The sequence below is a fragment of the Chelon labrosus genome, assembly GCF_963514085.1.
Source record: "Chelon labrosus genome assembly, contig: SCAFFOLD_137, whole genome shotgun sequence".
Taxonomy (NCBI): Eukaryota; Metazoa; Chordata; class Actinopteri; order Mugiliformes; family Mugilidae; genus Chelon; species Chelon labrosus.
In genome coordinates this window covers 1-23,198 of record NW_028181520.1, presented here as the reverse complement: position 1 = coordinate 23,198, position 23,198 = coordinate 1, and the positions used below count along the sequence as shown (strand labels likewise).

The 23,198-nt window shown below is 42.3% G+C and overlaps 2 protein-coding genes across 2 annotated transcripts in view; both read left to right on the top strand.

Annotated features, from left to right (window-relative positions):
- The window catches only part of LOC311509986 (high affinity immunoglobulin gamma Fc receptor I-like), a gene marked incomplete at both ends in the record, with an annotated part of 68,990 nt that extends 49,877 nt beyond the window's left edge, over window positions 1-19,113 (top strand). The window contains 2 exons of the mRNA XM_084575445.1: window positions 18,689-18,862; window positions 19,043-19,113. Of these exons, the coding sequence (XP_084431571.1) occupies window positions 18,689-18,862; window positions 19,043-19,113 (245 nt within the window). The remainder of the gene's footprint in view (window positions 1-18,688; window positions 18,863-19,042) is intronic.
- LOC311509985 (uncharacterized protein) lies at window positions 9,248-18,556 on the top strand (the record flags this gene model as incomplete). Its single annotated transcript, XM_084575444.1, has 5 exons — window positions 9,248-9,494; window positions 16,462-16,722; window positions 18,018-18,278; window positions 18,358-18,501; window positions 18,552-18,556. The coding sequence occupies 5 exons, from the start codon at window positions 9,248-9,250 to the stop codon at window positions 18,554-18,556; spliced, it is 918 nt and encodes a 305-aa protein (XP_084431570.1).
- Window positions 19,114-23,198: the final 4,085 nt, after the last annotated feature.

Sequence of the window (23,198 nt, the reverse complement as noted above, 5' to 3'; positions counted from 1 at the left end):
AATTATATGCTTAAATTCTGGTAAGAAATGTGTTTCCACACCCTTAAACCCCCGGCTATGTATTTATTTTATTATTTATAACCTCCTATTCAAGGAAATCACTAATCGTGGTAGAAACTACAAATCCCTTGAGCTGCGACATATAGCTTGATACCAAGTCACGTGATATTTGTAGTTTTTTCAGTTTTCAAACATATATGTTAAAATAGGGTTGTAAAAAGATATATATACTGATTACATCGAATATCTAGTATTGCCGAACTAGCGATGACATTGCTTTAAGTCGATATATGTAAAGAAAAAGTAAAGACAGTTTATTTAGGATGTGTTTAGAACCGCGCAATATAGATTTACGCCAAACAGCATTGCAGTTTGGTTCTCCCGCTTCAGTAGGCAGGGTTTGGATTGGTTTATCTGCTGAACACATGAAATATTTACTACAGCCGAACTTGTAACGGCAGTGATTATAGTTGCTTTAAGTTAAGAAATGACACACAACACTGCATTTGAGTCGTTTATTTGAAAATATTATGAAGCTTTGCTGTAGCTTGGTTGAGCGGCAGAAACCGAACGCAGCCAATCCACGGCAGACAGCTATAGACAGGATTGGAATGAGTCCAACTACGTCACTAGGCTTTGTGCCGATCTCATAAGCCTTCTTTTAATATACTGTGTTGACATGACTAAAAAATAAACATGTGTTTATAATAATAATAAAAAAAAAAGCCTTCTTTTAATAATACAGTTCAAAATGCACCAGGTTTAATGAATGCATTGAGTAATACGGCATTACTAGCATTCACTTTGAGGATGTGGGTAGTATTTTTACACTAATCGGCTCGTTTTCTACCCCGGGATGACGACGGAGGTTGACCGGCGGATCACATCAGGAGGCCGGCCGTTCGTCTCTGAGATGACCCGCCGCCCCCGGTTCCACAGGTGGCGCTTCACTTCTCCGAAAACATCGGAGCAAACTTCCAACCAGGCGTTATTTGGATAAACTGATCACATATTGGGGTTCTACACCGTTACTTTCTAGCATGAAAAAATATTAAAACTTAATAAAGTGACGTATTAACAGCTATAGAGCGGGAATTAAAACAGCTTTTAGCCTGCTTATTACAATGCCGCTAGAGGGCACTAGCGCGGCTAGTCACCCCCAAACGTAACACTGGGTCGTAATTTGGGTGCAGGAAAAACGACACCTGTGGTCGTTCTGTAGAGGAGGACAGTCTGTTCAGCTGACAACAAGTTATTTAAGCCCAACTGATGCAATGAGTAGCTTCTCATTTCTTCAACAACCATGTCTAGAGACACATCCTGTGGTTGACATATATTATGAGGGACCGCACATAACCGTCTCCTGCTCTGTGACCAATGAGCTGACAGCAGGAATCCCTCTCATCTCATTGGTCAAGGTACTGTTGCTTGCGAAAAAGACAACAACTTTTACTCGCACTTTTCTTATTGCACTTTTACAAGAGGAATGTTCTGCTTTCTATTGTTTTATATTAATTTATACAGTTTTACAGCAGGACAGGTTTCTGTTAATTTTAATATTTCGTATTAAAAATAAATTGTTGAATTATAATTTGTTTTGCACGTCTTCATATCACTCAAAAATATGAATCTAATTCAATTCAGGTTTGAGTCAAATTGAGAAATTAAGAAATTTCCCTGTTTGGGATTAATAAAGAATCTATCTATCTATCTATCTATCTATCTATCTATCTATCTAGTTCAAAAATCGTTTCACACACACAAAAAAAAAGCTAAAACTTCATCACGCTGGGAAGGGTGAAGGCAACCGGGTCAACTGGCCCTGCCAATGAGGTGTCCCTTATTTATTTTTCAGGGAATTGGCAACCCTTTGTGCATATGTTGTTCCGCATTTACAAAATAGAATACATTGACTCCTTCAGTATGTTGTTGTAATTTTTTTTATTTGTTACCGTGATTACTTTTATTCTCTGGCCCCTTAGTTTGCCTCAGTTTCATGAGCTGGCCTCAATTCCCAATTAATGGAATAGCCCTGGCCTACGCCCATGACCCACAGCCTTATACCAAGTCTTTAGCTGCTTTAGATCAGCAGTATGGGCAACGTGGTAATTTAACTCCTATTGGAGTTTGTTGTTGTTTTTATTCATGATATTCATGAATGTCAACATGTATATATATATATATGTATATATATATATATATATATCCTCCTTTGCTGGTTAAGGTGATTAAGCACAAGCCAAAGACTTGCACAACCAGTGGAGGAAGCAGAGGGGCGTAACACCTCCACCCTCAAAAGGAATCCTCCAGGAGTCCTGCAAATGAACAAAGCTCCTCTGCGATCATGCCCCATCTTCCAAGACATGCAAAAATTGATGCCTTTACACATGACACAACATTGACACCAGATACAAAACGTGTTGTGACCCACACATCATGGAGAACAGCCACAAACCAAATTGAAGTCAATGAATCCCAGTGACCAAACACATGGAAAAGTCACATCCACAACGAATGTGGCACCACACCACACAAAGTTACTGCCTTCACCCAGCTAGTAACATCACAGTGGTAGCCACCAAAATTGGGCCGACTTCCCTACAAAACTAAAGGTCACACACACACAAAACAAAGCACCTGTATTTGCTGATGTTCACACAGTGGGCATGTTCACATATAACTCCTCCAGTCAGCTCACCCAAAATATCACCGACCCGACAAAGAATACTGTAAAAACAAAGACCACCGAATTTTACCACATGCCACCACATAACTAGAGGTTTTTGCTCACTTTGAACCTGTTCTACAACTTCCCTGGTTTCCTCTCTACCGAACTAAAATAGTTAGACCTCACCTAGTCTTCGTCGGCTTTCCCAGGCACGCCAGGGGCCACCCAAGGGTTACCGCACAAAAAATAATAAAGTGGTGATGGTCTTTCTATACCAGGCAAGTTCTAAAACATTTAAATTCACCTCACGTGGCAACATTAGCTTGACTCTACTAACGTCCAAGAAAAAAAAAAGATCAACTGCAAACGAGGCTTCAAATAACCCCAGTTCTCACCCTTAGGAAAAAAGAACTCCGGCATTCAGTCTCCACAAAAAAAATTAATAAAATAAAATTATCCCACCTGCCACTAGGGCCTGTTTTGTGTTTTTCCCCCCGTTTTTGCAGGTACCTCAGTGGGCGGGTCTAATTTGAGCAATTGGGAGAACCTGGCCAGTCTCCCTGTGCTTATAAAACCTGACGGTCACAATCCTCACTCTCTCTCACTCATCTTCCACCTGGACTCCAACATGGGTTTTGGTTCTGTTGGCTTTGGCCTGGTTGTGTTGTTTTAACACCCCTCAACAATGCACATACACTATCATACATCCATCAACAGACACAATGATCCTCAAACTCAAATATCATTCATTCTTATAGGTTCTGTTGGTTTGTTTAAATAAATTAGTTAGTAAAATATTGTTAAAAAAATTAGTTTACCTTTATGTTTTACCGCGTTTCTTTGTCTTTTGTCATGGCTTACGAGCCAGATCGTGACAAAGTCGAGGCTCATCTACTTGTTCATTCATAATTTGTTTGCGACTTTTATGAATGAAGTGAAGTAAGTACATTGTTTTTGAGTGTAAAAGTGAAAGCTTTGAGTAGCTAGTTTTACACGTGGTGTCATTGTGGAGATGCGGAAATTTGTAAGGGTTTAGAATATTAAGAGTTCAGCGTTTGGTTGAAATTACATGAGTTGGTCAATGTTCACTGTGTGTTTTGGAGACATTTTCCCCTGTTGAATTTCGCTGTTTTTTTTTTATTTGTTTTTTTGTAGTGTTGGGGTGAAAGCGGTTAGAGCTTTGTCTTGGGAGCATAGCCGTGGTGATGAGCTTTCTTCTCTCTAGTGGGAAGTGAGAAGAAAGTACCAAAAATTAAAATTCTACGCGATACTGCTGCGTTTGACTCCTTTATCCAGGCTTCAGTGCTGCCCTTTTCAGAGGAGAGCAACACTGGATCCTCTGTTCCTGTGTTGGGTGTGGGCATGAAGATTTTGCAGGTCCCGCTGCACAATGTCATGCTGTTCTCGGACCTGGTTCAGGGTCAAGTGCCTGTTGGAGTGCGGCCGGCACTGCCGATTGGGGGGATCACTTTCATTTTGGGAAATAGCGCGGCTGGAAGCCGGGTTTGGGCTGATGGTCCACCGGTACCCCCACTCTGTCCCGATACACTGTAAACCCGGATAAGTAGAATTTACTTAAAAAAATAAAAATAAAAAATCCAGGTAAGTTGTTGCCTTAAATTTTTTAAGTAATGAAGCATTAATTGAACAAGTGAAATGGACTACGTTCAATGCACTTGAGCCCATAAGGGAATAGAACATTTAAGTTGAATGTACTAATAACCGAGTTGCAGTAACTAACGATACTTAGTTTAAACAATCATTCCCCACACATTTATTTAACTCAGATTAAGTAAGCATTGCTCTAATACCAATTCAACTAAATTGTATATTCTAAGTGATCAAACTTAATGTGGTGTTCTCTGATGCCACTGTGGGTTCTTCAACAGGTAATGAACCTGAGAGCGATGACGTTCAAGTTCCTTTATTTTTCAACACAACACATCCACACATCCTAAGCTGTCGTTCGCAGGCATTCAGTCTTCAGCGCTGCCGACAGCCGTGTGTGGGTCTCTGCATCGTGTCTCCTCTGTCTAGGTCCAGCACGCTACTGTGTTTAAAAGGAGAGAGTGATTAGTCTAACAGGATACAGGTGTGCCAATCACTCTCACCTGGTGCTGCTCTCATGAGCCCTCTCCACACCTCTCTCCTGCAGCTGATGCACCACGCCCCCTCCACACTTAACTATGTTAGTGCCTGAAACTCAAAATGTCTTTCAATTAATAGAGTGGTGCAAAATACTTACATACAACTGCGACATTACACTGATCCATTTTTTTCTTCTTTACCTCTTTAAAGAACTATTTGAAATTGGCTTTCCAAATTAACACAGCAAGCTAACATTAGCTAAATAACAAAACATTGAAGAGGCATGACAGCTAAGAGTGGGACAAACAGCCAACCATCAAAAAAATAAATCAAGAATTTAAAGCTACTTAGTTAACTAATAATGTGAGCTAGTGTGCACCAACATACCAGGATGTTTGCAGGTCTGTTGCTAGCTGCTTCACCGTCTCAGCTCAACTTTAGCTGTCTGGAAGCAACAGAGTAAAGAAGTTTCAGAGTCAAGTGACGTCAGCCCAGTGTCACATTAAAATCACTAAGTCTATTGTGTGACGCATATGCAGAGTCTGCGCGGTCATAAAGCTTGAACTTTGCTCCGACATGTCCGGCAGATGTCCGCTTTGAGTCCGCTTTAAATGCGCTTTGAGTCCACGCGGACATCCTTGGAGTCCACTCCGTGTACAGTCCACATACGTTCTGCCAGACTATGTGGTGACCTTGGGCGGAACATACGCGGACTCGACACGGAGCGGACTCAAAGTGCACCCAAAGCGGACGGCCGCAGGACGCGCCAGCACAAATTTTATGACCGGGTGGACTCTGCGTACTCGTACTCGGTGTCACAATAAACTTACCGGGACGTTCGCTGGTCCGTGGCCTGTGGTTGAGCTACCGATAGGTACCTGCTTCAGGTGTCCGGTAACTTGCATTAGCTGTCGGGGAGCAACACACAATTTCCGTTACCGGCGCTAGCCAACGTTGCCAGTGAACACATAGCTAACGTTAGCTAAGAAAGTGGGGCAGAATTAGCTGATTAGCTACCTTCCAACTTACCATTTTGTGGCTTTGTGGTCATTCATCAAAGGCTTCAAAAGTGGATCGAACAACTTGCTTGCTAGAAGTTCACTTGTCGAAAATTTCAATACAGCTGAATTATTTCTTTGTTCTGTTCCGTCTGTCTCAAAATGTTCAGAGCTCATCAGTGCCACTGTGTCAAAACTGGTATAAACTAGATTTTTGGGGGGTGCATGACATCAATGCGTTGCTATTAGTAACATGTAAACTTAATGATATTGAGTTATTTGAGCTCAAACACATAATTACAATAAGATAGGCCATTCAAAAGTATTAATGTAAAGAAATGACACATGTTTAAGTAATACAAACTTAGTTTGTTTGAGTAGAAATACTGATTGGACTTAAAAACACAATTACAATAAGAAAAGACATGAAAAAATTCAGCTAAATCAGAAATAACATCCATCCATCCATCTTCTATACCTGTTTAGTCCTGTTAAGGGTCACGGGGGTCTGCTGGAGCCTATCCCAGCTGTCATCGGGCGAGAGGCGGGGGTACACCCTGGACAGGTCGCCAGTCTATCGCAGGGCCACACACAGAGACAGACAACCATTCACACTCACATTCACACCTACGGACAATTTAGAATCACCAATTAACCTAATGAGCATGTCTTTGGAAGGTGGGAGGAAGCTGGAGAACCTGGAGAGAACCCACGCAGACACAGGGAGAACATGCAAACTCCACACAGAAAGGCCAGCCGGCCCATGGATTCGAACCGGTGACCTTCTCGCTGTGAGGCATCAGTGCTAACCACCTCGCCACTGTGCCGCCCCGAAATAACAAGTAATGTCAATAAATTAGACACATTTAAGTAATATGAACTCAATCCCTTTGAGTTCAATCAAAATCTGGGTTTACACTGTAGTCAGAAATCGGCCTGACGATAGTGAAGTGAACTTTCCAGAGGTTTTTACTGCGTGTGCGGTGATGCGCACCATGGTGCGGGCCGATGCTGTGCACGAAGGCGAGGTGAACAAGGTGAAGCACAAAGCACCAGAATTGTGTGCATTATCCTTATCAGATGTTCCTCTTTCAGTTTCACTGGAAGACCTGAAGGTTGAGCAACAAGCTGATCCCTCTCTGACGGCTTTGTTTGAGCAGGTGCTGCCGGCAGGAGCGGTTAACGATAGCTCTCGAGGCTATTTCGTTCACGATGAGGTTCTCGTGAGAAAGTGGGTTCCACACGGCGACAGTTTCATCGGCGACCATCGTCATCCAGATTGTGGTGCCAGCTAAATTTCGTAAAGCGGTGTTGAAGTTGGCACATGAGGCTGATCACTGGGGGGTCCATAAAACTTACGTTTGAAAAAAGATATTGCTGCATACATTAGGACATGTCACACGTGTCAGCTCACAGTCAAGCCTAATCAGAACATAGCGGCTGCGCCACTGTTTCCCATTCCAGCGGTCAGCCAACCCTTTGAACATCTGATCATTTATTATGTGGGTCCATTGCCTCCTTCTCAGTCTGGTGCAGTTTACCTTCTTATTGTGATGTATCAGACTACTCACTATACAGCTGCCTACTCGCTGCACACGAGCACAGCTAGGTCTGTTGCGCGTGCACTCAGTCAGTTCATTTCGGTTTTTGGGATTCCAAAGATCATCCAGTCGGATCAAGGTTCAAACTTTTCTTCCCATTTGTTTTCTCAAATCATGAAACTGTTGCACATTAAACACAATAAAGCCTCTGCATACCATGCGCAGAGCCAGGGAGCTCTAGAGCGGTTCCATCAGACGCTGAAGTCCCTGTTGCGTGCTTACTGTGTTGAGATGGAGAGAGACTGGGAGGAAGGATTGTCCTGGTTATTGCTGGCTGCCAGAGAGGTCACGCAGGAAAGTACTGGGTTCAGTCCGAATGACTTGGTGTTTGGGCACAGGGTGCGTGGCCCACTGACTTTGATCTACGATCAGTGGAAGGAAGCAGAAACTCCACAAAATCTGATTGACTACGTTAATGGTTTCCGGCAATGACTGTATGTAGCCGGGGAGTTGGCAAAACAGAAGCTGTCATCTGCGCAGAGTAGGATGAAGAAAATGTTCGATCGGCCGGGTTTTAGCGCTGCTACCTATAATTACTTCACTTTTGCAGGCTAAGTTCTCGGGTCCACATGAAGTAGTGAAGCAGGTATCAGAGCTTAACTATATCATCTCTACTCTGGAACGCAGAAGAAAGACTCAACTGTGCCATGTCAATCTGCTAAAACCCTTTTACTGTCGTGATTCTTCTAAGTCTTGTGATGCTGCTCCGTCTTCTTCGGGGGGCGCACGTCCGGTTTGCTCAGCAGGCAGAGTATCTGCTGTCCATGCCCCTCAGTCTGTGGCAGCTGAGGTGGAGGATGGGTTGCCATGTTTGGATCCCACTGTGTTGTAGGGCCTTCTGAAGCACTCAGAGTCCTTGTGTAATTTGAGTGTGTTGTTGGGTCATTTGTTGGAGTCGAAAACAGATGGATTTATCAGCGTTGATTGGCTCATATCCTTGTTTGTTCCGTGACATTCCCACGCAGACACATTTGATAGAGCACGATATAGACGTAGGCGATGCTCAGCCGGTCAGACAGAGGTTTTATAGGGTAAACCCCGAAAAGCGTAAATATCTTGAATCTGAAATACAGTACATGTTGGAGCATGGCATTGCTGAGCCCTCATCATCCAGCTGGGCTTCACCTTGTCTTTTGGTGCCCAAGTCAGATAATACCCCCAGATTCTGTACTGATTTCTGTAAACTGAACGCCGTTACTAAACCTGATTGGTTTCCCCTGCCACGCATGGAAGATTGTGTCAACCAAGAAATTAGTAAATGGCACCATTCAAATGATTCTTTACATAATATACGTGAAGAGTATATAGGGTTACAATCCGACATGCCAAATAGGAAACATGGTCTTGACAAATAGATGTGGCTCCTACAGACTCTGAATGTGTGAGTGAAATAGAGCAGAGGAAAACTCCAAGCATGAAGAACAAGACTGAGAGAATAATGTAGAGCTGAGCTGACCTGCAGAGGAAGAAGCCAGCAGACAGACTGACAGCAGAGTCCAGCAGAGAGACGCAGATCTTCCAGCAGACATGTTCTCTGTCTGCTTCCGTTAAAGTCCGCCGGGAGTTTCAGAGAATATCAGAGAAGCAACGTTAGATCAGTAAATCCACAACTTTCTGTTTCCACTTGGTGTGTGGAAAGTTGGTTCTGTTGCTGCAGAGTTTCTTGTAAATCATGTGCGAGCTGCACACCGTGAATGGTAAAATTATTATTTTTTTTTTTTGCGATGCCGGTTGAAGCCGGCAGCTGCTTGCAACAGCACTTTTTGCTTCCCTTTTTGTGGAGATTACTTTTGTATATAGTTTTTCAGACAGCATTGCACTTTTGTTGTTTTGCTTTTTATTGGGAGTCTCATAGCCAAATATTTTTAACATCCAGACCGGCCAACGTTACTATGCAAGAAGCGGCCACCGTGCGCAGGAGGAGGGAACAGCTGATTGCCCTGCATAGAGCTGTGGTGTTCCCTCGGGACGGACATGAGATCCCCACGGAGATGCTTCGTAAGACCCGCCGTGGATGCAGAGCAGGAAAACAACGTCGAGAAGAGAAGAGACGCTTCACTTCTCAGCGCTGTTCTCCCTCTGTTACCATGGGTAACGTGAGACTGCTGCCAAATAAGACGTTCGAACTGGCCGCACTCTGTAGGCTCTGTGGTGGCGTAGGCCATCCTGTGTGGCAACCCAGTCTCACGGCAAGTCGTGATGGCATCACGAAAATTAATCTATTACATCGTGATACCGTCACGAAATTTCGAAGATTTTCGTGATGCGGTCACGTCTCACCGACTAATGTTTTTCAATTGGTGGTCTCGCAACAGCGTCCCTACCGGTGCAGCGAGAATATTTTCACGGACCAGTCGTTGATAAAACGCTCAGTAATCTTAAGTAAACAACTTTATTTGCTTAAAAATATGGTGTATTGTGAAAAGAACGATGTACAGCGTTCAAGTGAGAACATAGGCATATTCCAAAGTTCACATTAAAGCCACCATAATATATATAAGCTGATGGTATCACGATCTTGAAGTTAATTCTCGTGATGCCATCATGAACTCCTGTGAGACGTTCTCATTCATTTCAACCAGCCACTCATAGCAACCGTTGCTATGGGCTGCATATTTGCTGTAGGCTTAAAACATGCCTTAATTTAGGTGGGATATTTTGTCGATAGTATTTCAATTTACAATGGCTATAGTTAGTGTGCCTACTTTTTCTTTACTTTTTTTTTTTTTTACTTGTCTCTACGATCTCATTTTCAACCTGCGACGCATAGCAACCGTTGCTATGGGTAAACAAAACCAGCAGACTCTGCCCTAGAATTCTGTATTCTGTCTGGTCCAGTTTGCTCACTTATCTAGCTAATATTTTGTTGTGTAGTTGCGTTTTGTAACTGCAACTCAAAACACAGACTGTCCTCCTCTACAGAACGACCACAGTTGTCGTTTTTCCTGCACCCAAATTACGACCCAGTGTTACTGGGATATCTATTGTTATCCCATTGTTACTATGTAATCTCGGCGTCACTGAAAATGAGGACTACCCTCAATGAACCTCCGAGAATAAATAAAGATGGAATGAATGAATGAATGAATGAATGAATGAATGAATGAATGTTTGGGGGTGATTAGCCGCGCTGGTGCCCTCTAGTGGCATCGTAATAAGCAGGCTAAAAGCTGTTTTGATTCCCGCTCTATAGCTGTTAATGCGTCACTTTATTAAGTTTTAATATTTTTCATGCTAGAAAGTAACGGTGCAGATCCCCAATATGTGATCGAGTCATATCAGAACGGCCGGCCTCCTACGTGATCCGCCGGTCAACCTCCGTCGTCATCCCGGGGTACTACCCACGTCCTCAAAGTGAATGCTAGTAATGCCGTGTTACTCAATGCATTCGTTAAACCTGGTCCATTTTGATCAGTATTATTAAAAGAAGGCTTATGAGATCGGCAGAAAGTCTAGTGACGTAGTTGGACTCATTCCAATCCTGTCTATAGCTGTCTGCCGTCGATTGGCTGCGTTCGGTTTCTGCCGCTCAACCAAGCTACAGCAAAGCTTCATAATATTTTCAAATAAACGACTCAAATGCAGTGTTGTGTGTCATTTCTTAACTTAAAGCAACTATAATTACTGCCGTTACAAGTTCGGCTGTAGTAAATATTTCATGTGTTCAGCAGATAAACCAATCCAAACCCTGCCTACTGAAGCAGGAGAACCAAACTGCATTGCTGTTTGGCGTAAATCTATATTGCGCGGTTCTAAACACATCCTAAATAAACTCTCTTTACTTTTTCTTAACATATATCGACTTAAAGCAATGTCATCGCTAGTTCGGCAATACTAGATGTTCAATGTAATCAGTATATATATCTTTTTACAACCCTATTTTAACATTGTTTGAAAACTGAAAAAAACTACAAATATCACGTGACTTGTTATAAAGCTACACGTCGCAGCTCAAGGGATTTGTAGTTTCTACCACGATTAGTGATTTCCTTGAATAGGAGGTTATAAATAATAAAATGAATACATAGCCGGGGTTTAAGGGTGTGGGAAACACATTTCTGTGACCAGAATTTAAGCATATAATTGTCAAGTGGGTGAAAAGATATGTTTACCATTTTGAACAGCGCCCCCACTTTCTGTCTATATCCACTATAGGTATAGTCACACAGCTGAGTTCATAAGCTTTCTACAGCACTTTGTTCCATGTCTATAGCCCCTTTTGATGCAGAATTAGAGCCCTTCAGAACTTCTCAGAAGTCAGGGTTCAAAGGTCAATAGTTCAAAGAAGGACCCATTTACAATCCCATAACTAACATATGTTATTCCCCAGGTTGAGACCTTTCCAACAATATCTTTATTATAGTCCTACAAAAAAGTATGGATTTTCACATTTCATGAACACAGCTGTGCACAGGCTTAGATTCAGAGAGCCTTTTGAGGGCTCAGCCCATGATATAAGTATTTTTTTTAAACAATGAGAAAAAATCATGTAAGGTTATCATATCTGACAGATTTACAACTGAATTAGTAATTTATATTGTATCTGCTCATTTGTTTTTGCCAATTAATTCCACCAGACATTTTGAACCTGTGTGTAAACTAACATCACAACAGCTATTAAGGGACTTTGAGTAAATCAGTTACACATACCGTTGTTATGATGTCCAATAGGTCATTTCTGACATCTGAGTGTTTCAATGAAAAAACAGCATCTCAGCAAAACACTAATGAGGATATGCGACAGGGGCATTCCTTGATTTCAGAATATTGTAACTTCTATCCTCACCTATAATGGAACTACAGATTCACGGCTTATGCCTTTAACAATAAATGTTAATCAAAACTAAATCAATTCTGAGTAATTAACAAGCAATATAAGCACAAAAATTCAGCTGATGGGTAAGAATGTATTTCTCGATGACATGGGCTTGTCTTTTATGCTGGCTAAGCTACTGTAATGGGTGTGATTGGATGAAGTTGTCTGTTAACCCCTCACCTTTTTTTAGTGAAAACAAACCTATTCAGGATGCAAATGTATAAACTGTAAACAATCGTGAAACTGAATTGAATGGAAATGAACACAGACAGAGACAGGTGGCAGGTATTTTATTTTAAGACATTACCAGACATTAACATTTACCATTCATGTAGCCAGGGTGGTTAGCACTGATGCCTCACAGCGAGGTCACCGGTTCGAATCCATGGGCCGACTGGTTCCTTTCTGTGTGGAGTTTGCATGTTCTCCCTGTGTCTGCGTGGGTTCTCTCCGGGTTCTCCCGCTTCTTCCCGCCGTCCAAAGACATGCTGGTTAGGTTCATTGGTGATTCTAATTGGTCATAGGTGTGCACGTGAGTGTGAATGGTTGTCTGTCTCTCTATGTTAGCCCTGCAATAGACTGGTGACCTGTCCAGGGTGTACCCCGCCTCTCGCCCGATGACAGCTGGGATAGGCTCCAGCAGACCCTGCGACCCTTAACAGGAATAAGCGGTTACAGAAGATGAATGAATGAATGAATTCATGTAGCCTGTCTCCTCAAAGATCAAGCAAAACAGATCATAAAGCAGTTATATCAAAGAATATATAATAACTGTCAGTCTCCATAACTGGCATACAACACAGCAACAATAACAAAATCACTATGACACAGTAACAGTCTATTTCAGGATGTTTCCTTTGAATGTTGTCTTTTGGCTCCCAGGAGTTTTTCCACTTTGTCCCACTGCAAGACAGACAGATAGACAGCATTAAGTATTACTGTTAAATTGCTTTAAGATTATTGGAAAATGTACAACGACACATTCCTCAGGTATGCAGATATTTTGTAATCATAATACCTGGCTATGTATGCAACAGCCTGTATTTGAAGATGACGCGATAAATTAGTGTAGCCAAGTTAGATAAAAAGGTGCATTATGTAACACAGTACATGTAGTACACAATCTAGTATGTACATTGTGTACTACTTCACACTTTTAAATGATCCAATGATCACTCTGACCTGTCATGAGGGCCTCAGGTTCTCAGGGACCATGCCTGATTTCAGACATAGGGCAGTTATATATTAATATATTACTTAACTACTTCAACACACGCTTTGTCTTCAGAACAACAGATACTGTGATTGGTAAATTAAGTATGTAAAGTATGATAATAGCATTTGAAAATCGGCTTACAGACACCAATGGACACCTGTCTTATCTGTCTGTCCTTTTCCATTCCAGGTTTTCACTTTTTAAACAACTTTATTTAGCTTTAGCAACATGGTTACAAACATGATATTCACCTGTGCATGTCCTGACGTCTTCTAAAAGTCATATTTACGTAACTGTTATCATGATAGCTAGTTAGCTAGCTACCTTTAAAAAAATAACTTTTGGCTAGTTGTTTTAATTTAACGTTAGCTCTTATAACGTTAATTATCCCCCGTAGTAATTCTAGATAGTATACTAGAAGGCGAATCAACATTAAAACGAGCTGACAACATGTTATATTGTTCTCAGATGTTAATTAAACACATTTGCTGTATTTACCTTAATTCGTCCAACTATGACACCGATGTAGTGGATTAATCCCCACAATCCGCAATACTCCCCTGGTAGGAGCGCTAGTGCAAGAAACTGCAAAATACACATTTGTAACACAAAATCAATCGCCAAAAAACATATTTCCAGCGCGACTGGTCCGTGAAAATATTCTCGCTGCACCGGTAGGGACGCTGTTGCGAGACCACCAATTGAAAAACATTAGTCGGTGAGACGTGACCGCATCACGAAAATCTTCGAAATTTCGTGACGGTATCACGATGTAATAGATTAATTTTCGTGATGCCATCACGACTTGCTGTGAGACTGGGTTGTGTGTGGAGTGGTCTGCTGGAGCAGTGGCATAGCAGAGAGGGAGAGGAAGAAGCTGGATAAGATCATCAGGAAGTCCAGCTCTGTCCTGGGCTGTCCCTTGGTCTCAGTGAGGGAGGTGGGTGACAGGAGAGTTCTGGCTGAACTGTCTTCTATGCTGGACAATGAGTCCCGTCCCCTGCATGGAGACCTGACAGGACTGAGGAGCAGCTTCAGTGACAGACTGCTTCACCCTCCATGTGTGAAGATGCAGAAGGTCTTTCCTTCCTGCTGCTGTTAGGCTCCATGGTGAGCACTCCTAATATGTGCAATATTACCAGTCTGTGCAATATATCTATCATCTATCTCTGTCATTTCTGCATGCTGTTGCAAACTGGAGTTTCCCCATTGTGGGACAAATAAAGGTTTTGTTATTCTTCTTATTTATTTATTTTATTACCTCAGCCGTCTTCCCTCCTCTGTTTGAGCAGCTTAAGTGAGAAGACAGGATTGCTGGAGGTCAAAATCAGAAACAAAACAAATATTATCTTATCACGATCGGCCATGTTTGTTGTTTATGTTCAACTTCGTTCTCCTGGAATGCTTTGAGGTGGAATCTAGTTCACTCCATAAATCTGACATCTCAGCTTTCTGGAATGCAGCAGAGTAGATTTACTGGAAGTTGAAGTAGTTCTCTTCAGGTTTTGTTCTTCTTTCACAGCTTTTTTTTTTCAGATTAAAGTAGCAATAGTAACTCCAACATTAAAAAAGCAGTTTCCTGGTTCATGTCAATCAGTCAGCAGTGATGTGCTGCTGCTGCTGCTGCTGCTGCTGCTGCTGCTGCTGCTCCACCTCCATGATGTCCTGTCTCTCAGTATATGTGGCAGCAGGTTGCTGGGTCCAACCTTGGACAGTCCTCAGGTCCTGCAGATGTAACCTCTGTGTCCCCTCAGAAGGCTGCTAATGTCTCTGAGACACTCTGATGGACATGATGTTGGACAGCAAACATCTCCCTCTACTGGTCACATGGAGACACTGCAGGGATGGTGTCAGGTCAGACTGTTGGACACATTAGTTGATTGAAAACACTCAAGTGAGGCCTCATTGTTCACAAAGACTGAAGCAGTAAAGTGACCTTAGAGAAAAGATCAAGAGAAGATCTCAGTCCAGCTCTAATCATGTTCAAACTATGCTCATACATACATTTGATAGATTATTCCATCATGGACTTTTCATGTTTAGCTCCTTTTATTCCTTCATTAGTTGAAGAGTTTTCTAGGAGACATAAAGGCTCTGTGGTGTTTGGAGTCTGATTTGTTTGAACGTAGATTTACTTCAAGTTCTTTATCTGTGACTGAGTTTGAACCAATAGAAGAAAGAAGCCAGTCAGAGGAAGAGGGCGGGCTTTACTTGGTGTCACTGAGAAAAGATGAAAAAAGGTCAGACGAGTGAGAAGGACAATGAAGGAAACGTCTCTACAGCGTCTGCTCTGTAAGTCCACAATCTTTGACTGTTGATAACTGATGAAGGAGACATGAAAACTAGTCAGGATCAAGTCAGCATGAGGACGAGCTGCAGGTCTAAAGAGGAACTGGAATCATTTAAAGAGGAAACTGGTCAGAAAGGAACAGGTCAGCTTCAGTCAGTGATTCTATCAGTGGAACTGTGAAGTCAACACACACCTGTCTTTATGCTCTGAGCTACAAGTGGTGTGTTTGTTGAATATTCCTGCAGCACAGTCACTGTTCATAGTCAGGAGAACCATGAGGAAGCTTCAACTTCTGAACCACTGTTGTGTTCTAACGTTTCATTTAGTACTTCAAGTTATTTAGAGAGAACTGAAGCAGACGTCAAAGCCTCCTCTGTCTCTGTCCTTCACATGGACACACAGCTGCTCTGTCTGAGTCTTTAACAGATGAAGACTTTCAGAATCCCAGCAGTTGACATAAAGTCTGTCTGGAGTTGGTGTTGAATGATTCTTTAACATCACTGAGTCCTCAGCAGTGGATCCACCAGAGATCTTAGAGGAACCAGAGATGAATGAAACTCTTCTTGATGATTTAGTTGAACTCAAACTAACCTGAGTGTCATTTCTCTTTAGTTCTGAGCTCTCTGCTGTTCAGCACAACAAACCAAGGTTAGTCAACGTCTTCATTCACTTTAAACCTGTTCAATCCTCATCATTATTACTCAGTAGAGTCAAAGCTTTCAGTCAACATCTCTCAGAGAAAAGACATTAAATCAATCATATTGTTTCATCTGAACCCTCCCAGCTCGTCTGACTGTGAGTCCCAGCAGCTCTCAGGTCTTTAAAGGAGACTCTGTGTCTCTGAGCTGTGAGGAGGACGACAGCTCTGCTGGATGGACTCTGAGGAGAAACACCACCACAGAACAGAGGACTCAGTGTGAGGACTGGGGAAAACCAGCTGGTTCTTCCTGTACCATCAGTGGTATCTACCCATGGGACAGTGGAGTTTACTGGTGTGAGTCCAGAGAGGGAGCAACCAGTAACAGCATCAAGATCACTGTCTCTGGTAAGCTCAGACTGTGGAGTTAGTATTGATGAAGCTTCCATATGCAGCGTAATCTCTGGTAATAAATAAAGACATTGGTAAAAGAGGATTCATGTAACTTAACCACACAGGGCTCCTCATACAACAACATGACCACATCAATAATCAACCACATGCTGAGACGTTATTTAATGACAGAATCACATTAAATACTTTCATTTGTTATTTTCTACTAAATCTATTAGTTTGTTAGTTAACAGCTACAAACACAGACTCTTTTAAAAGGCTCTCATTACTAATGAACAGACATCACTCACGGTGCTGATCATTTATCATAGTGGTCATGTGTTCTCTCTGAATGAATGAGTTCAACTCCTCTGACAGAGCAGCCCTGTTGACGATAGGAGGTCTTTAATGGACTCAGGACTCACTGTGTTCATGTAAGGTCTGAACAGGCCCTAGATCCTAGACATGAGGATGTACTGAGTAATCATTAGAAAAGAAAAAACAGACTATCACTGATTTAGTTTCTACATTCAAGTATAAAATAAAAACGTCTCTGTGAATAGCTTTGTATTTTACATGAATACATCAACATGTGTATTATTTGAATACCTTAGTACTGAATGTACAATAGCAAGGCATGTTTGTCCTGTGTGGGCGTGTCTCCTGGAGGAGAGGGGCGGGGTTACAGGACAGGGGTAGTGGTCAAAACGGTTCCCTGTGAACAGGCCTGTTTAACACAGACACTGAGAATTTAACAGAGATTCTATCAAGTCATGAAAGAAAAATATCAACTTGAGGAAATGGACATCTGATGTCCCCTTTAAAGCTTTCAGTAAGTTAGTGTCGTGCTTTTCATGGAGAGGTAGGACCCAAATGCTGGACACTATACGATGAGGCTGGAGTAGACAAAAACTGAATTTAATGAAACAAAAGGAAACACGAAGCACTGCTGAGACGGCAGGAGAACCAAATAATAATAAAAAAAAAATCAAAACTTTCAAAAAGACAAAAACATCACAAGAATAGAGACAGAAAACACTAGAAACACAGAGAAACAGTAGAAAACAGTATGACACGACAGAGGACAAAGGGAGGACTATATATACACACAGACAAGAGCAGGGGAGACAGGGGAGACAATCACAAAGGCAGGAAGGGACCCAAGACAGGAAACCAAGAACTTAACAAAATAAAACAGGAAACTGAAAAACATGAAACGTGACAGTTAGAGATGAAGAGATAGTTTCATGTTTTCATTAGTTTTGACAACAATAGAATTAATCACTGTTGATTCATCTGAACCCTCCCAGCTCATCTGACTGTGAGTCCCAGCTTCTCCCAGGTCTTTGAAGCACACTCTGTGTCTCTGAGCTGTGAGGAGGGCGACAGCTCTGCTGGATGGACTCTGAGGAGAAAAACCACCACAGAACAGAGGACTCAGTGTGAGGACTGGGGAGAAGCAGCTGGTTCTTCCTGTACCATCAGTGGTGCTTCCACTAGGGACAGTGGAGTTTACTGGTGTGAGTCCAGAGAGGGAGCAACCAGTAACAGCATCAACCTCACTGTCTCTGGTAAGCTCAGACTGTGGAGTTAGTATTGATGAAGCTGTGTGGAAATGGATGAAATGCTGTAGTTTGTCTCTGTGTTGAGGTGGACCAGTGATCCTGCAGAGTCCTGTCCTCCCTGTGATGGAGGGAGATGACGTCACTCTGCTCTGTAAAACAAAGACCACTCCCTCCATCCTCTCAGCTGCTTTCTATAAAGATGGCTCCTGGATCAGGACTGAGTCTACAGGTCACATGACCATCCACCATGTTACCAGGTCTGATGAAGGCCTCTACAAGTGTAACATCAGGGGTCATGGAGAGTCTCCATCCAGCTGGATCACTGTCACAGGTGAGGAGGTCAGAGATGATTCTTCAGCAGCTTTCAACATTCACAATGAGACAATCAGTTCATTATTAGCTTTGCTTCATTCTAGAGAAACCCACCACCACACCTCCTCCTGGTTCCTCTCCTCCTCCTGGTTCCTCTCCTCCTGGTTCCTCTCCTCTCCACCTTGCATTGTTTCCTCTTGCTGTTCTCTTTCTTCTCTGTCCTACGGTGGTTCTTCTGGTTCTTCTGGTGAGACGATGTGTTCGTAGGAAACCTGAAGGTGAGACACAGACTTCTGGATTTTAAAAATTCTTACAGAATATCTTATACATTTATATTTGTGATTACTTTTTGTTTTGATGTTATGCGTGAATATAATTATTCAAAATGTTACAATTATACAATTCCAACTGTTTAATTTCCATTAAATTCTATTGTTGTTCCTTTTGGTTCATTTCAGCTGTTGGAGGAAACATCACGTCCAGTGACGTCAAAATATCACGGAACAAGAAACAGCCAATCAGAGCAGAGGTAGAGTTGTTATTATTATGATTGTATTTCCATGTCTTTGTGTCTTTGTGAGGACCATTGTCTGTCCTGAGGTTTAGACCTAATGAGAGTTAATCACACTAAATGTCCTCAGTGTAAACACTGAGGACATTTAGTGTTTTGACAGCGTACTCTCTGAGACATGAGAATACTTTAGGGAACATGTCAACATTTTTATCATGTGAGAAGATCTTACAAGAAAACAGATCATTTTCAAAACCACTTGTTGAGAACATCAGAATAAGTTTCTGTAAAACATGGACACGTTTGACTCCATGAGGTTCATGAGGTCTGTTTCAGAAATTGATGCTGTGTTTAGACTCTGATGGTTTCTAAGGACATGATGGACATTTGATGATATAGACTTCAACCCTGAGGACATTTTTATAAGATTTATAATCAAATGTCATCTGATGCCTTAATCCAGTGCTTCTCAATTACACTACTCACAATAAGTTAGGGATATTGTTGTTTACATGAGTGCTTTTCCTATTTGGTCTGAATTTTAATGAAATAAATAAAACAACCCTTTGATATTACTAATAATGAATGAGAAGAAACACCATTTTCATTAGTTTAATATTTATTACCCCCAAAATTTAGACTATAACGAGGATAGCCCCAAATAACAAAAACTGTCAATGTCAGTAGTGGGTGTTTCCACTATTTGCCACAATGACAACTTGACAGCGACGTCTCATGCTCCTCACTAGCCCCACAAGTGCTACACGCAGTTCAACCATGTCATGTGGGGGTGGGGTACGATCATCCAGTCTCTGCTTCAGCTGGTCCCAGACGTGCTCTATGGGGTTCAGGTCAGGGGACATTGCTGGCCATACCATATGAGGCACTCCGACTTCCTGAAGTCGAGCTGTTACAATTCTGGCACGGTGTGGTGGAGCATTATCATCCATGAACAGAACGTTGGGGGTGTGCTGGTGGAATTGGGGGATGATGATGGGTTCTATGATGTCTCTGAGGTAAGAATGTGCAGTGACTGAGCCATCTACAATAACCAAATCTGTTTTGCGCTGACTGGTGATGCCTGCCCAGACTGTTGCACCTCCTCCACCAAAGCGAACCCTGGGGACCATGTTGACCTGGGCGTATTGCTCACCTCACCTTCTCCAGCAACGCTGACGACCATCATTTCTGTGCAAGGTGACCCGACACTCACCAGTGAACAGGACGGTAGACCACTGCTGCATTGTCCAGGTCACATGATCTTATGCCCACTGCCAACGTACACGGCAGTGTCTTGGTGTCAGTGGAATCACCTGCAATGGTCGACTGGCATTCAAGCTTAAGCGGTGGAGTCGGTTGCAAATGGTTTGTCTGGAAACCCTAGTACCCCTCACATCTGGTAAACAGGCCTGCAGCTGTGTGGCAGTTGCATAACGATGTCTGAGAGCATAGGTCCTTAGGTACTGGTCATGGTTGCGGTCTGTCACTCGTGGGGCTCCACTCCTGGGTCTGTCACAAACTCTGCCAGTAGTTCTGTGTCTTGATGCAAGTCTGCTGATGACACTTTGAGACACTCCAAGTTCACGAGCAACATCTGACTGCCTGCCACCGACCCGAAGGCGCGCTATGGCCAGGTGGCGCTGCTCGTCCGTTAAGTGACGTCGTGTGTTCATGGCTGTTTAAATGATGAACTTGGAATGACTTACTGATAATACCAGCTTTTTATACCCACAGAATGTTGAAATTGATGCCACATTGAAAAGGGTTGTCTTTTAGTATTTTTTGGTATTGGCCCCAATATGTAAGGCACACTGTCCACAGTGAGACCATTACGTGGAAAACACAAAATGAGGTGTGTCTATCACCCCAATACAACTGCCTCCCTATCCCAAAAATCTCTGAAGTGAAACAAACACCATATGTATGACATCCACTGCGTCTCTCACAATATCCCTAACTTATTGTGAATAGTGTATTTTCCGTCATGCCGTCATTCCGTTGTGAAAACATTTCACGCCCCCCCCACCACCGATTTTCACCGAAGTACACCTCTGCATAACGGTGTATCCTTATTAACCCCTTCATGCCTAGTGTCGCGAATTCGTGACACACTGTTTCCGCTCAGGCTGCGGCCGAAATAATGCATGTCATTTGTGCACATTCAAAAAATTCCTAGGAACCTTTTGCAAGCACCAGTTTCTTAATTAATTTCTTTATATAATTGAAAAATCAATTCAGGCGTTAACAACAACAGCAACAAACCAACCAACTCTGCAAAGAAAACATTCAAATGAGCACCACTAAATAGGGATAGGATATCCGTGAACACACTCAATCCCACCAGGTCATTCGTTTGCCCGCTGAAGCACTTAAACGACTTCAAACGTCACTAGTCACGTGACCGAACCACGCCTCGGCACAGTGGTCTTGATATTAAAGAACCATCACATGATGAAACATTTTCATTCATCAATGTACAGATCATATGTGATGTATAAATGTAATTTACCAGCATTGTGGCTTGTGGAGGACAGCCGTCAAAGAGGACATTTTTGTCTCCACTCTAGTGAGTAGCGTCCCCAGTTCTCTTTCTGTGAAGTTCTTCTTTTTTCCGTCTTACTCATTCTTATGTTTTCATTTTCTGATCGTACAGAGAGGGGAATCTCAGGTGCAGGGTCAATTTAAATATAACTTGCATATTTAAAAGGGGCGTGGACAGAGAGGGGTCAGGTACAACATGTGTGCTACATTGGGATGTACAAAGGAAATGTGCTTCTGTATCTGAGCGTGAGCCACGTTTTAGTAGGAAATCCATGCAAGTCTTTGTACATGAGGCCCCTGGAGGCTAGCTGTCATCATGCCGCCCAAAAAACACAAATCGGAGTACCACAAAAAGAAAGAGCAGAAAAAAAAGATATATGGCAAAACCAGGGGAAGCACCTGTTAACTGCTTTGTTTCCGAAAAGGTGAAACAAGTTTACTTGTTGTGTAACTGCATCCAGTTAATGTTAACGTTGTTGTAGTCCAGACAGCATGCAGTTTGTCAGTTGCTGATGTTTGTATGCTAAAGTTTGCCAACCAGGCTGCATGCTGTTACAAGTAAAGACGATTATGGGCCAGCTAACGTTAGTTGTCAACATTAACCAGTTTCAGAAATCTTATCAGTGACTTTGCAACATAAAGACCTGTCAATGGGCATTTACTGGGATGTAAATTACATCTTACATCTCGTGTAAGTCTTTAGCAAGGCTAAAGGCTAAAGGCTCTTTTTCTGCAAGCTGAAGAACAATTTTATTGAACAATGAGATAGTTTATCTGATTTGATTCTCTGTGTACAGTTGTTGGCTCCTGTTCAAGAATAAATGTTTTTAAATCAAAATGTGTCATGGACCAAAACATTGATGTAGCCTGATGTGTATAGGTGTTTGAGCACAAGTAGGCCAAATGCATCAATTCAGGTGGTGAATGAAAGAACCAGTCATCAATATAATCTGATCTGATTTTAGCTTAAAACACTACTTATGCTTGTTTAAACATCTGATGTATCTGACCAACTAAAGCTCTGACTGATTTAAATGAAGATCAACCAGAGTCCAGCTGCTGTTGATGGACTTTAATGCAGGTCAGTGTGTGTTGGACTCAGTGTCACATTGTGATGAACTGATGTGTAGTTAGTGTTTAACTCTGAGCTCTGGTCCACACTCAGTAGTTGTTAGTAGGATCCATTCATCACTGGTTTGTTGTGAGGATGGAATTAGACTTTCTGAAACCATGAGAGAATAAAGAGACAGACTGATGAGAACAGAGATCCTCTGCTGGGAGTTTTCAGCCTCTCAAACTGTCTCTTGATCCAATTATTAATGTAGAACTTTAGAACTCTGCATGTAAAACCACAGCAGCAACTTCCTCCTGCTGACTGCACTGAACTGTAGTCTGATCAGATGGTGTGATAGTGGCACTTCTCAGTATAGTGTGGTCTCCTTTGGCTGCTCTTAGTGTGTACATTGTGTGAGTTTTGTGTCTTGTTGTGAGATGTGTCAACTTCTACAAATAGCAGCAAACTGTTTGTGGTCGTCCACTTCTCTGTTTCTCAAACATTTCCA